Below are 16,300 nucleotides of genomic sequence, written 5' to 3'. Positions count from 1 at the left end.
GATAATAAGTAAACAAATTTCGACTCAAGCCACCTGTTCCTGGTACTTTGTTAACAACAGCCTTACCAAAATTGTACGGAAGGCGGGCAAGGGAAGAAAAAAGGCACAGAGCTGGTCACAGAGGCGAGCAAATGAAATCAGTCCAATTTGCTTGCAACGTGGAATATAAGAAGAAAGAAGAGAAACAAGACAAAAAGAGCCCCTATTACCACCCAGTAATCAGAAACAGACATTGCAGGAAACTGTTAATAAAGGTACAATTTGCTTATTTGCCATGCGTGTTACACAATCCATAAGAGAACAACGAATCTCCCAAAGTAGCTCCACCCAGCTGGAGGGAAAAATGCCTTTTCCAAATTACTCAGATTATAAAAGGGAAGAATTTGAAAGACTGTAACGTGTCACTATGCTCTGTCTGGGGATGGTAACAGCCAGCAGTGATTTTGTGGGAGTAACAAGCAAAACAAAACAGTCAAAAAAAAATTTCAAGACCTTTGTGGAAAACACAGAATCACACTTGACTTTGGTGATGAGATGAGTTGAAGGAACTCATGAATTACCTGTACGAGTCTCTGTTGCTGATGGTGTCATGACCTGAATCCTCCTGCTCATCTCCTGCCATGTTAAAGCAGACGCGTTTGCTGTTTCTCTCTCCCTTCTCGTTGTCACTGTCTGTCGGTACTATGCCCTCTGATGCCTTACGGTCTAATTTAGGAGAATATGTTATCGAAGACAGAAGGCTGCAATGGGATATGGAAGAAAAAAAAACCAGAAGTGCACATGTTCACAGTGGCAGCTACAGGTAAGTGCCTTGTTTGTTGAATAGGACGGGCTCGCAAAGATTTCCAGAGTGCTTCTTCTATGTCTCCCCCGAAATTACTGTCTTATTGCATAAAGAGCCTGTCATACAAAGCTCACTCGTTCCTCTCCAGATAAGTAACAGGAACAGCACACAATTTCGACGAGAGAGCTGCGTTCAAATCCAGGCTGTGTCACCCTAGCAAAATGATGACAGTTCTCTTTGACATCTATGAAAGGTGGGCAATGAGAACATCTGGTCCACAGAGCTGCCTTGAGAACAAAATGCAGGCGTATTCCTGGTACACTACGGGCATCCCCTTGCTCCCCAGCCACTGTCACCGCTGTCACCACTGTCACCACCACATGACAATACTTGGGGAAGTGTAAAGCACCATCCAGATGTTAAAACAAACACTAAATGTGCTTAAATCTCCTCACGGGCTCGTCTTGAGACATTCAAAGCCCCTTCATCCCCCTGCCTTGAGTTTCCCCCAGGCTGTCTCAGTTTCTCAGGGAGACTATCATGTTGTCACACCTTTCTCACACTCATGCAGGCAGGACTGTGATCCTAAGACACTAAACAGAGTCACACACTAGGTGAGGCCAGGAGGCGGCAGAGGCTAACCCTGTATCATCCACAATCCAGTCGTGATGAAACATCGTGAATCTGCCCAGATGAAAAGCTCTTCCACGGGGCTCACAGCTAACACACAGACGTTCAGACTCTGAACTGGCATAAAACTTGATTCCAACCCTGCGTAGCACCGATTCTAGACTTGACTGTTTGGCCGTAAAAGGATTCTTATGAGAACTGTCTAACTCAAAATTACACAAATATGGGATCTGTCTTTACTATCAAATAGGGTGCCATAAAATTTGCAACATGAAGTAAACCACATCTGAACAAAAGGGCCCGTGCATGGCTTCTCCAGCCAACAACCACCTTCTCATTTACCAAATACCGCTGACATCCTGTTGCAGTCAGCAGCACATATGCCCATATCCTGACACTCATTCTTCCACAGCAATGTTGTGTTTGTTTGATTTCAAGACCACGGAAGTGTCTTTTATCTCTTATTTTTATCCCGTAACATCAAATCCAGTGCAGTGCATTGTGTAAATACTTGTTAAGTGATTTCACTAACTAATCAAACACATTTTCTGTACCACACATTGTCTTTGGTGCTGTGCATACAGCAGTTGACAAAACAAACAAAAGCCCCCACTTTCTTGGAGCTTAAATTCTACTGGGTGGAAACAAACAATAAACAAATAAACTCCATATATATCACATGGTGACACATGTTAAGGAGGAAAAAAAAAAGGGAAGGAAGCCAGGGCTGCAATTTCAAATAATGTAGTCAGGTCAGGTCAGGTCTCACGGCGAGATGATGCCTGAATATTTCGGCATCTTATAGTTTTTACACACCTGGGAAAACCCGGGAGCTGTGCGACATTGCTCAAGGCCTTGCAAAGATATGAATTATTTTCAACACAGTTTTTCTATTTGGAAAGATATTTTTATGTCTCATAAGACAGACTGGGTATTTACTCCCTCCCTCCACCCGAAAGATTAAAGCATTAGATTAACTCCAATTACCCAAGCTGCACACTGCACAGACGGATGAACTCCGCATACCAAAGAGGAAAGAGATGCAGGCGTTCTCATTCTGCACGGACTCCTCTGTGCTTTCTGTATCTTTTAAATTAAAAATCATGGGGCTCAGCATAAACATTTTTTTCAAAGTTACATGAGTGGGGTTCACACATTGGCTTTTCATTTTAAACAGCTGCAGTCATGCTTGCACTGACCCTGTGGGAACAATCGTTAGGCTGACCAAAAAAAAAAACCAAAAAGCTAGAAAAACAGTATTTCTGACACCATGTTTTTGCTTAAAATTTCCAGATTCTTAAAAGCAATAATACAGCATAAACCTTAATATTTGTCCACATGGAAATATTTTCCTTTACTTTTGGTCGTTTATGGTGTTAAGCTCCCTCCAATGGCTTACAGGTCCACTGGTTCTGAATTAACATCCCGAGCTGCCTGCCTGTCCAGGTCAATCTGCGCCTCATGCAACTGATGAATGCAGAGTTTTGTATGTGGTGTGGTGGATCGCATCTACCTGTGTGTTTACTGTTAAATGGAGATGTAAATATTGTCACCATCACCATCGCTAACATTTGTTGAGCTCCTATGCCAGTCGTGATGCTGTGTACTTAACAGCCAGTAATTCATTCACTCTCTAAACCCCCTTATGAAGTAGATAGCATTACTGCTATCATCATCACCACTATTATTATTATCCTCATTTTAGAGATGGGGTGAGACACACTCACATACATTTACTTTGCAAACGAAGCAGAACACCCGCTCTCTGCATATCACCCACAAACTCTGGAGGGCAGAAGCGGTCATTAGTGTTGCCCACACAGCCCAGCTCTCTGGGCCACATCCCCCCCATGAGGTAGGAACGACCAAACTAAGTTGGAGGTGTCTGTGACACAGCCTAGCCTTTCATAACCCAACTCACAGAAGGACTGTGAGAATGAAAGAAGTCAGGGCATTTAATACCGTAACTATGCCCGGCACATAAGCCCCTATAATACAGTATAATTTTTATGAAACTGCACCCACTTTTTATACATTTACCAGCAAAACGCTTGGGAAAGCCTCAAAGGTAATTCCACCACCAACCCTGCCACTCCCCCTGGTCGCTAACTGTCCTACAATGTGTTTTGTTCATCACTCAATCCTGGGGCATCTAGCACCTGCAAAAGAGAGCCTGTTCTCAAATTTCCTGTCTTCAGTACCCTTTATTCACTTCCTCCCTCTGAGAACACGCTAACCCGGTAGTTTAAAGCCCTTTCTGAGGTCTTGGATTCTCCATGAATTGTTTTTCCCTTTATTCAGGTCTAGTACCCATGCGTCAGTAACCAGAAAACAGCCCACTAAAGGGCACAAGTATTCAGCTTCCCCAGATGAAACAGGAACCACAGGGTCTAGATTAAATCCATAACATCACCTTATCTCCTTTCCTGGGCAGCAAATCTGTCTCTGGTTCTATGTTTGCATCTGAACACAGTAGGGGGATTTAGTGGAATGCCTTGCGTTAAAGGCAATTTAATTCCAGGAGAAGTGTTCCCAAGTGACAGGGAACCAGACATCATGTGAAGACAAGCTGGCCACCAGGCCCTTCACAGAAATGAATGACTTCCAGAAAGGCTAGCAATGAGATGTCATGAGGCAATTCTCTTAAAACTTGGCGACACATCTGAGATCTGAGTCTCCACTCTGCAGAGGCGTTGATGCCGGACCAAGAATAATTACTACATGGTGAGAAAATTGTTTGGTAACTAGCTTTTTAAATAATTTGTCAAGCTTGGCTGCACTGCAGCGTCTCTGAATGCAGCAATGGGGAATCCAGGCCCTTGGACAACTGCACAGTTTTAAGAGATTATACTTCACATTGAATCATATGAAACATTTTTATATTTAGAATTAAATTATATGGTGCACACAGAGAAGACCAAGGAAATTTCTCAAATCATTTGCTCATTTCACATTCACGTTCCTAATAAACACGCACAGCTGGTGAAGGCTTTCAGAACAACAGGGCAGGGACATCGTAAGCAAAAATAGGTAATCGCTTTAAGTAGTTTGGTTAATAAAAATAGCTTAACCCCTGTTCTGAAACTAGTGATTTCAATATAAAGTATTTTAAACAAAGTAAAGGGAGCCTCTTGGTGCTAACCATTTTCTTGAAAATATATCTACATTAGCTGAACTTTAAAAAAAAGTTGATAAATTAACAAAGACAGCCCAAGTCTGGACAACTGCCAGGCAGCGTTGGGCAATCAGCGCATTAGAGACCTGGTTTCCGTGGCAGTTTCACTCAGGCTCATCAATAATCCTGCCACGGACAAAGGACTCATCTGAAACAGGAATAATAACTCTTGGTTTAACTGGGAGTATGGGATTGGTCCAGATGTTCTCCTGAAATCCCTCTGAGAGCTAGGATGCATGATTCAATGCCACTACCTACTGCCTCTTTAATAAAGAGTCTTCCTCCTGAACTTTCCAGATACTTCAAGGGAAAAAAGAAACTAGTTTCTGTAATAGAACATAACATATAATAAAATCAATTTATTAATAAATACAGCAAAATGTAATGCCCTAAAGTATTAAATTTTCTGTCACAAGGTCATTCTAAAACAATTCCAAATATCGTACCATTGCTTAAAAATAGCCACCTGTTTTCTTAGTAACCTCATACTGTTTAAGACTATAAATGGGGCAGTCGCAATACAATATACCAAGTGTTATTAGTAACTTTTAAAAACTAGTGTATTAGGCAAAGGAGAACAGAATTTCAATTCTAAATTAACTCATAAAAATGTTAGAAAGAAATAGCATACTAAACAGTAAGTATTTAAAGATGACCTTAGAACTATAATGCATCTAATACGTTGATTTTGACTGCTAAGTATCAAAGATGTGTAAAGTAAGAGATCACATTAATTAAAGTTCTGTTAGTATGATGTCTAATGATAACAAAGGCTTAGAATAAGTTCTATTTCATGTCAAAACTGAATTATCCATGGAAGTAGCGATGATGTGTGGGAACTAAATAATACACATTTGACAGCAAACTAAATCTGCAACTTGGTGAAGAGAGTACAGTAAAAAGAGGAAAATGGTGTTTAAACCATTTTCAGATTCTACCAACGACAACATATTCAACAATTTCAATCCTTTGAATGATAAGCAAGCATGATGTCAGGCCCTAGGCTGATTGGGTTAGGTATTAATTTTTATAATTTCCACCGCAAACATGTAATTCGTTAGCATGATTCATCCTGTCTGATACATGAGAAACTGAGCTACCTCGTGCCTCATACTGATTTGACTCTGCAGAGCTGCCTTGACTGGATGTGAAGAACCATCACAGACCCTGATGGGGCAAACCATACTACAGAGTCCCGGCAATCCTCCATCAAATTCTTAAACAAGAACCAGAGTTGACCTCTTTGGAAAAATTTTATTCGACTCCCTCCTCTTCTCTGTTCTTAGTAAAAATTTCCAAATTTCTAGCCCAGCTATTTGGGTAATTGCTTAATAAACCATTAATTCAATCAGAAGAGAAAAAAAGGTATTAGTCGTGGGTCCACGGGATGCATGATTTATGATTTTGCTTGTACTCATTCAACAAGTACAGTAAAGATTTGTCCTACTTTACATTTTTCATAAATACCTATTGAGTGCATATCCACCAAAGATTGTGTCCTGGTCTGTAAAAGATACAAGGAAATCCCCATACACAGCTCATACGCTTTCAATCATATTGTTCAGTTTGACTTTTGCACACTGAGACTTCATTCGTGTTTTCCATAAGACAGGATTTTGTTGTTCTATTTCTCAGTATTAAATCCTTCCTTAAAATACAGATCTGTATAATTGCCACGTTTTACCATTTTTCAGGTGTTGGAATGAAGAGGATCTATATGGTCAACAAAAATTCCTACATTTTCAAAAACTAAAGAGAGAATGATGGATGTTCAAAAGCCATTTTTTTCTGCAGCTATTTCATTAGGCACAATTGAAAGTACAATAAATAACATACTTACTCATCGATTTGACAAACACACGTCTCCACCTCCTTCAGTGCAGTCTGAAGCTTGCCCAGCAGTTTCTGATAGATATCTTGGGTTTCTAAGTCTTCTTCCTTCAACAAATACCGGAGGCCGTGCCCATCCTGCCGCCCCAGAGACAGACCTGAAGGGGCCGCCATGGTCGTAATCGTGTGCTGGATGTACACCATGGGGCTCAGTTTCCCTGAGGAGTTAAAGCCATCCCGCAGGAACAGTTATTAGTTTGAACTTACAGTAACAATCCAGTGCAATTCACTTCAGACGTCCAAGCTTACATAAAGTAAAATGCCAATCCAATGCTGAATTTAATTCAGGAATTAAGGCTTATGGAGAGTTGTGACTAAAAACCAGGACTACAGTTTGATCCCCTGTCCCATTGTGATGGTGTGGAACGGTACTCTGCAGCCTTTGAAGCTGCTCCTGCTGATTTTTTTTCACAGTTAGAGCCATTTTAGACGAGCTGCCTAACATACATCATACATGCAAAGAAGGCAAAAATAATCATTTTTCTCTGAAGAAAAATTATGAAAATGCATAACTCCATTTTCAGCCTACAAACACTTATGCATAATTATCCAAATGATTAGAGTTGGGGGGGAGGGTATAGCTCAGTGGTAGAGCACATGCTTAGCATGCATGAGGTCCTGGACTCCAACCCTAGCACCTCCACTGAGAAATAAATAAAAATAAAATAAAGAAACCTAATTACCTCCCACTCCCTCCAAAAAAATTATTAGAGTGAGAAATCCTTTCTTTACAAAAATTCAGACTCACTTATACTCCAGGAATCTACCTAATTTCAGGGATGCAGAAAGAGTCATGATTGCCAAAGCTCCTTGTCATAAATTGATAAAGTTTAAAAAGCCAACATACCTTGTTCAGATTTATTTTCCTTATCCTGAGAACCATGCTTTCTACTATCCAGCTGAACTCCAAACGCACTCCCCAGGGAGGTTGACGTTTTGGGATAAGAAACTTCCATCACATTGACATGGCAGTTGGTAGGGCAGAAATCACTGCTGTGCAGTGGGGAGATTTTAGATTTGGCCTGTTTAAAGGTGGGCCAGGCTCTATTCTTTAGCACCCGAGAAAACTGTAAATGAAAGAAGAAATGAAAAGCAGTTGAACACGCAGTGATAATTCAAACATTTCACTCCTGTCATCCATAGCAAAATCAAAAGAGAATTGAATCATGTCAGCTGGACCAAGTGAAATCAATTACAAGCTGTTAGAAATTAAGTCATTATTTTAAAACCCACATATTCTTAAAAAGGCAAAGCAATATAGGCAGTCAATGCGTAGGGTTCCCTTGAAACTCTGATCGCAAGTTAAGTGCTAAAAGACATGAATTCAAGTGATCAATACCACTTACTAGGATGCAAATCCATAGACTCCTAGCAGCTGAGAGTCTCATGGAGAAACCAAATTGGCATCCTAGGACACCAAGGTAGAAGTAGTACTTAAAGAGAGAGAAGAGGGCAGAAGAGGGTAGCTGTCAGGTCAAGGGTAGAAAAAGATAAATTATTCCAAACACTTGTCAGAAGGCCAAGCCAGATCTGAGTCTGTGAGCAGGTTAGACAGCAAGGCACGGGGGTGCTGGCTCCGAACCCCAGGACAATGGGCAGAATCAACTGGACTTCTCTCTGTTCTGACTAATCACTGCTGAGCCTTGGGTCAGGGTCAGCCAGGAGATCTGAGCAGATTCTGCTTCTGTGCCACTGAGAATAAAGCTTTACCCAAGGGTTTCACACAATGTCCCCGGAGAGCCACTCCACTTCTTAAAACCTTGCAATCCAAATCCATGGCCTATACTTGCCATGGTCTATACAGCCACCTGAAGCCTGATCCACAGCCATGGGTGCTGGAAATGGGCTGAAGACATTCTGAAGACGAGAAATGTGCTGGCAGACAGCGTGCTCTGCTGCTGAACTCTGAGCCCTCTCTGCAACCCAAACCTACAATGAGGAAGGCAGTTCTTGTACTGACGGTGGTGGGTGCTGGAGAACACTGATCGCATCGTTCAGTTGTAAACGGCCCCGGAAATGTGGACCTGGTATCCTTGTTAGCAGCCTCGAATGAAACGCTGATCTCACTAATCTACTTTGCAGAAGCTCATAAAGAAAGACAAAAGCTCTTTTCTATAAATAAAAACTGCAACTTTGCAATAAAGAATACAAGGCGTGGGCTAGGAATGAGGTGGGATGGGCCATGCTTTACAGCTATTGTGGAAAAAGCATAGCCCAGGCTTATTACCGGCTTCATTCATTCACTCAGCAATTATATACCAATGGCTCTCTGAACCAGGCGCTGTTCTGGGCATGCTGGCAAACAGTGAATGAACAAAGATTCCTGCCTTCCAGGGGGTTATATTGTAATGAGGAAAGAGGCAAACAACAAACACTGTAAGTCAGTTATATCATGTTAGAAGATGATAAATGCAATTGTGAACACAAGGGAACGGGGTAAAAGGATTGGGAGTTTCAGAGGGCAGGTGAAGAATGAACTGCCAGTTGTAATCGGGTGGTCAGGGCAGGCGTCACTGAGAAGCTGATGTTTAAGCAAAATCTCAAAGGAAGGGAGAGTCGGGAATATGGATGCCTGAAAGAGAAGCCTTCCTGGAGGAGAGGGCATCACTGCAAAAGCCACAAGGATGGTGTGTTCAATGGACGTCAAGAAGATCAATGTGACCAGGGCAGAGAGTGACAGGGAGGGCGGGGGGAGGATGGGACAGATCATGAGGACCTCGGAGCCCAGTGGGAGGACTTAGCTTTTCCTGTGACTGAGATTCACAGACATTCAGAAGAGACTGCATGTGGGCAAGGGTGGAAGCCGGAAGACCACTCACAGGACTGACGCCAGGGGCTCACCCTAGGCTGTCAGTAACAGAGGCAGTGAGAAAAGGCTGCATACTTCGAAGGCAGAGCCGAGAGAATGCTGTGAGAGACAGCGGCGTGACAAACGCATTCAAGGTGTTTAGACAGAGCAATGGGGAGGATGAGCCTGACTGCGCAAGAGAGCCCAGCAGGTGTGACAGACGGTGGAGTGGTGGCATCAGGAGCTGATTTTGGACCTGTGACATCTGAGATATGATGAGACCCAAATGGAAAGGTCAAATGGGCCAAGAGACTGAATGAGACCCCCAGGGGGTCGCAAATGGAGACAGAAAAGGAGACCAAATCCTGAGCTGGGGGACTTTGCCACATGAGGGGCTGGAGGGAAAAGGCGGAACGAGCATAGGAGACTGTGAATGAGCCACAAAGAAAAGACAAAACCAGGACAGGCAGTGCCAGCGAAGACTGCTTAAGAGAGCTACCAGGTCAACTGCATCAGACGCTACTAAAGCAAGGACTGTAAGAACGACCGTGAATGAGCTTTGGCCACCAGTGACCTCAGAGAGAGCCAGTTCCCTTACGCAGAGGGACCAGAGCCCCACTTGAGCACGTGGAGAATGAAAGGTGAGTGAGAGAGCAGTCACGGACAGAAGTACGGACAGCAGGTGGAGGTAGCTCTCCTCAGGACAGAGATCGAAGAAATGGAACAGCAGGTAGAGAGGACTGTGGGGGCCAAGGGGAATATTAATTTTTAAATACAGACAGTAAGACATGTATGTATTGACAGGAATAAGTACTTCTTGGAAAAGGAACCTCAGGTTTTTATTGCATCGATAGTTAATTCATGAATTATTATTGAGCATGACAACACATTACATTCAATTACAGTCACGTGACTAAAAGTCAAAAATAATACAAAAGGAGCTGTTATTCTGCAGACAGTCTCCCAGTTCAAGGACGTGTAAAACCCCATTGACAGGAAGTTGTAAAAATTTTGTATCAGGGAAGGGGACATGGGGAGAGATTTTACCCACAGTTTTCTCAATCCATACATCAGTGTGGGGATGGTGTGGCATTAATAACTCAGGGTACTTGGAATATTCACAGTAAGACTTAGATTCCTACATGTAACAACAGGAACTCTCTCTTGCAAGCTCATTAAATATTTCTATGGAGGAAGTATCCCCAGTGCCAAAAATAAGCCCAATTAAGAAATTATTTGAAAACAGAAGAATGAATCTAGGATTTTTAAAAAGTTCTCAGGATGACAGAGCGTGAGTGTGTTCCTCCCAACGGGGCACAGTTTTATGTCTGCACCGCCCACGCTTCCTGCCCCACGGACATGAAACGCCAGCGCAGGGTTCATTCAGGTCCCCAGTAAGGTCTGAACTCCGCTGACACATGGGCTGAACAACATTTGTGGCCTGCACGACTGGCCAAAAACTCAAATGTGACGGCAGCAGCCTGACTAGAAACCAGACATCAACTAGCTTCTATTTTTAAAACCGAAAACTTTGAGAGTCAAAATAAAGGAAGGCCCGCCTCCTTGAGATTTTAGTTTCTATGGATACATTTTATTTTATAGGAAGAGAGGTGTTTTAAGCCTTCATCTGGAAGAAAAAGGTGTTGCTTATAGTAGTTTAAAAGTAAATATTAAAATTATACATTCACAAATGCAATAACTTCTGTCAACATGCGTTTGATACCCAGACGGAGCTGACCCTACATGACATGCTATTATCCTGCGTATCAACATTTTGTTCAAATAGAAAAGATTCTTGAAATATTCTCTGGCTAACCTTGTTTCTCTATTTACTGAGAAAGAGAGCCAATTATTCTAAATACGTTTATGGTCAAGAAGGGATGAGGAAAGGATAGCTTTTAAAGCATTTAAGGCCAAGCTGATGACAAGCTTCTATTTATTTCTAAATTAAAAATCAAATAAGTGAGACAGCATTCCACAGGACTGACAGCTCACCTGCTGCTCGCCAGCTATGTGACTTAAAGCAAATTCTTAATCCCCTTGAGAAAGAAGAGCGATGATGAGAATTCTCCGTACACACGGTTACTTCAAGGCTCAAACGGCAGTAATGTACGTGCGAGAGCTTTTCATACTTCAGTGACAGTCTTTATATCATCTCTCAGCACTGCCCAGTAGGCTGTCCACCTCTGCTTTAAAAGCTTCTCAGGTTCCCAGTTACTCCCAAGGAAACAGAAGACACTTCTCTCTCGCTGGGATGATGTTTGAGAACCCCCAACACTGGGGGAAAAGCCCTGGACTGCAAGCTTGTCATCGCCCACATTATAAGCACCTCAATTTATTGCGAATCATAACCAATAAGTAACACCTTTTTCACTGCTGTAGCCCCATAACCAGCTCACCATAAATTCGTATATATTTTCCTCCTGCAAACAGCTTGAACTGATCTTTCTCTCTCCACCCCCAGTGCTTCCACATGAGTCCAAGTCATCATCAACCTGGACTTTTAACAAACAAAGCTTATGATTTATTTATTATGTCACTCTAAAATATCACTGAAAAAAAAAAAAACAGATTTTGTCAGGTTTCTTCTTTAATTGCATCCAACTCAAACTCTCCTTTCTAGTCCAGGTGGTCCAGGGCCTCAGTAAGGTCGTCTCATTTCTAAGTTCTCAGTTCTCATTTCCTTCCCTTCTGATATCTCTTTTTACTTGAGTGCCATCTCTCCCCCTCTCCCCTCTGACAAAGCTTTCCAATTTACAGCAGCTAGCATCTGCTGACTGTTCAGTCCACAACGATTTCTCCTTTACTGAAATGCAATTGCTCCTGCAGCCAGAACCAAACCAGTCAGCACACAAGCTGTGCAGCACAGTGTCAACTACAGGTAAACAAACAGCAACCGGTTTTAGAATAAAAGGGAGCAAGAGTCAAATTCCACTGCTGTTCCCAGCTGTGTGCCTTTGGGCAAGTTAACTGACCACTCTGAGCTTCAGTCATTTTATCAATGAAATGGATAATGTGTCTCACATCACTGTGTTGATAAGATTATACAACACAGGCGAACTGTACAATTCTGCATGCGATGCCTGATCCCTGCAGCAGATTGCTCTATAAACCGTTGTGTGCACATAACCACAGGGAGGACCCCCATATAGAGCAGGGTTTGGGTGCCAGCACATTCGCTCGTTCATGGTGGCATCTCTTTGTAGGTTAAGTAGCCAATATTATAATTACTTCCTGTATTTTGACCTTTCTTCCCAAGTAGTTTGTAAGTGGAAGAGGGCAATCTTCCTCAAGCAACTATTGCCTACGTACAAGGTACATATTTAGTAAATATTTCCCTATTCTTCCTGTCCCATCCTGCAACAAATCTGCTCTTGTGAAATTGAGTTTTTGACCTATGCGCTTTCATTAAAAAGTGTATTAAAAATATCTTCCACACAAAACAAGCTGCTGCTTCTTTTACAGGGATATGTGCATGGGCACTGCTCTGACATTTCCTGGTGTTGCCTCTTTGAAATCCAGTGTGAGATATTTCTTTTAGAACTCAGTCCAAGAAAAGCTTTGCTTCTTTTAGGAAACATGTACTTATCATGAGGATGCTGATAAATATGTAATAGGCTGTGTTTCCCTTTTCATTTTGGCCAACAGGAAGCTGAAGGCCAAATATAACATTCCACTTTAGCAAGTAAATAATCTTAGGACCTACTTAACCCAGAACCCTTTTTCCTTGATGCCCTATACCATCTCCTCTAAGACAGCCTTACCTGCAAAGTTACCTGCTAACTTTCCTCCGATATTCATTCTCTCCTTCTTTCTTTTAGTAATAAAATTCCCTGAGTTTTAGTTTGGCTCTTGGATGCCCAGTTTGAGACTACATTTCCCAGTCTCCCTCTCACTAAATGACCAACAGGATGTGAACAGGAGTGATGTGCACAACTTCTGTTGTGCACATCCACTTCCTCTTTCTGCGTTCATTTAGACATGGTGGTGATGAGCCAGCTTTGACTTTGTGGAAGAGGGCAATATCCTAGGGGAGAGAGCAAACATACAGAAGGGTCCCTAGAAGACCATCCAGCTCCCTCTCACCAGACTCCTATCAGCCTGGACTTTCACTGAGAGAGAAATACACTTTCTCTCTTGTTTAAGCCTGTGTTGTCTTGGTCCTTCTTAAAGCAGATGAATCAATACCCTACATAATATCTCTTCTCTCTAATGTTTTGTTTTGGTTTATATATCCTACCTTTTTCTAAGTATATTTCTTTAAGCCACTTCTACTGCTTTTGTTGTTTGAATGGAGAAAAGAAAACAGGAAAAAAAATTTTTGAAAGAGAAATGACACACACACAGTGACAAGTTTGATAACCAGAATCTGCCTGAACCCTGTCATACTTTATATACATCTGTCTCTGAAGTAGAATGATTCTCTATTCAAAGTGTGTTCAAAAGGGGACTACTCATTTGCATTTGCTTACAGCTTTTAAATTTAACTTCAAAGCATTGTCACATCTCACAGAGGAAGGACAAGTAAAAGGAAAATCTCCTGCTCTTCACCTTCAACAAGGCACACTCATGGAATCTTTCCCAAATTCAAAGAGGTGAATAGCAATCATGGAAGAGGATGAACAGATGTGACCGTTACACAGTGATCCTGAGTATCATTTTTTTTCATGAGAACGGACTTCTCAAAAATTATGACAGCAAAACATATTCAACTTAACAAGCCAAACATTACAGGAAGTGCTTGAAGAAAAACATAGTGGTCCCCCTACCCCTTCCCCCACCTGAGGTAACCAAAGTCCAAGTCCCTTATGTTTTCATTCACACATTTCCCTGTTTTTTATATGGACATATCGGGACACATACAGGCTTATCTTTTACTTACCATATCAGGAACATAAAACATACCATTCACTCATATTCATAAACACTGAGATAAATAACATTTCCCAGTATGACTGTACCAAATTCAAAGCAACCAGCCTCATTTTGAGGGAATAATTTAATTAGCTGGTCTCCCATTGATATAAATAGAAAAAAAAATTAAAACCTGCTACAAGATATGTTTTGGAGATCAATTTTTACTTATTCTACCTCTAAAATATATCCTCAGATTCATCTAATGTTCTGCCTCCGGCGTCTTCACCCTAGTCCACGCAATCACCATCACTCGCCTGGACTATCACAGTAGCTTCCCACACCTCTCCACGCCTCCACTGTTGCCCCTTGCAACCCGTTCCTACAGAGCCCAAAAGCTTTAAAGAATCTAAATTAGATGAAGTCCGCGTTCTATTTAGAAGCTTCCAACCGCTTTGCATTGATGTAAGAATCTCAACTCCTTCCGGTGTTCCAAAAGGTATAAAAAGCTTCCACCGCTCCTCAGACTGGTCCCTGCCCAAGCCTCCCACCTTATGACTGGTCACTCCCCCCCGACACCCTGGCCTTCTTTTTGCTTTGGGGTCCCTGCACCAGCTGCCCTGTCTGCCTGGATGCTCCCTCCTCCCACTTAAAGGCAGAGTTCTACTTGTCAGTCAGACACAAGCTTTCTCACAGAGGCTCCCCCAGCCACCCCGTCTAGCCTGACCACCCTGCAACGTCCCAGCTTGGCTCCCTATTGTGATTTCCTCATAGCTCCTCAGTGTTTGTTTTTTCCCCTTTTGTAGAGATGTATTTACTTTGTTGCCACTTCCCCCATTCAAAGGTAAACACTGTGAGAGGAAAGATCTCTCTTTGCTGCCATATTCCTGGTACCAAGGAAAATATGCCCAATTAATATGTCAAATGAATCCATTAAAAACAGCCTGTGTTCCATGTACTTCCTGATTCTGGGCTCTGTTCCCTCTATTAAGAGAACAGAGAAAGAAAAACTCTAGTGCCATTTAAAACTCTGACTTCAGAATTAGGTGGCCTGGATTTAAAACCCAACTCTGTATTTTACAGTAAGTAATTTAATTGAGGCCTCAGTTATTATATTTGGAAAATGTGGAATAATGACCTACCTTACAGGTTCAAATGCGGTAAAGGATACAAAGGCATTTGAAAAACTCTAAAATGTTATATAAACGTTATCATTATTTCAATAAACTGGTACGTAAATAAGTAATGAAAATACCAAGAATTGAATTAAATTTGACATTAAAATAATAATTTGAATAACAATAACTTATAAAATGTATACAGAGAACTTTTACCTTTTTATAACTGGATATTCTCTGACATATGTGCTCAATTTTTTCACTGCAAACGACACTGAATTTACCCTGAAGCTCAGTAGGAATCACTTCGTTCAAAGAATTGAGGCTGGTGCAGTTTTGTACAAAATGATCATCGCTTTTAGCCAGGGCTTCAAGAATCTGTAGACACACCAACACACACAAAATAGAACCAAGAACATAAAAACCTTTAAAATTAGCCAAATAAAATTTTTACAATTCCACAACACAGAGTAACTTTTCCCAGAGTGCTGCTTTTAGCTGCCTGGGATTTCTAGGTTCAATAAAACCCTGGCAGTGAAGTGATGGACTTGTGTGTCTGGCAGCTCATGTTTTCCCTTCTGTTTGCTATAAAAGGCTGCCTGAGGGAGGTGAGTGGACTTCAAAGACTCCCTGCCGGATAAATCTGTACGCTCTGATGTGGAAACACATCGCCCACATTTCAGTCAGTTACTCAGAACATTTTTTTTTCTCAGTTTGGTAGTAGAACAACAAAAACTAAAGAAAACCATACCGTTACTTGCTACTAAAAGCCTGGTACAGAGAATGCATGTAACAAATGTTTGCTGAAGGAATGAAAAAATGAGATCTCTTGCTAACATAAAAAGCAATGCTGCTTCCAGTGTCTGAGCTCTACCTGATAAAAGCATCAGACAGAAAGCATCCACATGATGAATACAATTAGTAGATCCTTGTGGCTACCTGAATCAATTATAAGGCAGCATTTGTGTGTGTGTTCGTGTGTGTGTGTGTGTGTGTGTACACCGTGGATCACTGAGACTTTCCAATGAATTGAGAATATGTCTTATTTATATATAGGGTCT

The 16,300-nt window shown here is 41.7% G+C and overlaps 1 protein-coding gene across 2 annotated transcripts in view; it reads right to left on the bottom strand.

The window, feature by feature from the left end:
• The window catches only part of PREX2 (phosphatidylinositol-3,4,5-trisphosphate dependent Rac exchange factor 2), a 232,818-nt gene that overhangs the window by 83,407 nt on the left and 133,111 nt on the right, over nucleotides 1-16,300 (bottom strand). For both annotated transcript variants that reach the window (XM_031441512.2, XM_064480858.1), the window contains exons 23-26: nucleotides 15,456-15,617; nucleotides 7,327-7,546; nucleotides 6,430-6,637; nucleotides 561-740 (exon numbers count right to left, since the gene is read on the bottom strand). In XM_031441512.2, the coding sequence (XP_031297372.2) occupies nucleotides 561-740; nucleotides 6,430-6,637; nucleotides 7,327-7,546; nucleotides 15,456-15,617 (770 nt within the window). The remainder of the gene's footprint in view (nucleotides 1-560; nucleotides 741-6,429; nucleotides 6,638-7,326; nucleotides 7,547-15,455; nucleotides 15,618-16,300) is intronic.

This window comes from Camelus dromedarius, chromosome 30 (genome assembly GCF_036321535.1).
Source record: "Camelus dromedarius isolate mCamDro1 chromosome 30, mCamDro1.pat, whole genome shotgun sequence".
Taxonomy (NCBI): Eukaryota; Metazoa; Chordata; class Mammalia; order Artiodactyla; family Camelidae; genus Camelus; species Camelus dromedarius.
This window is presented reverse-complemented; position numbering and strand designations above follow the sequence as displayed.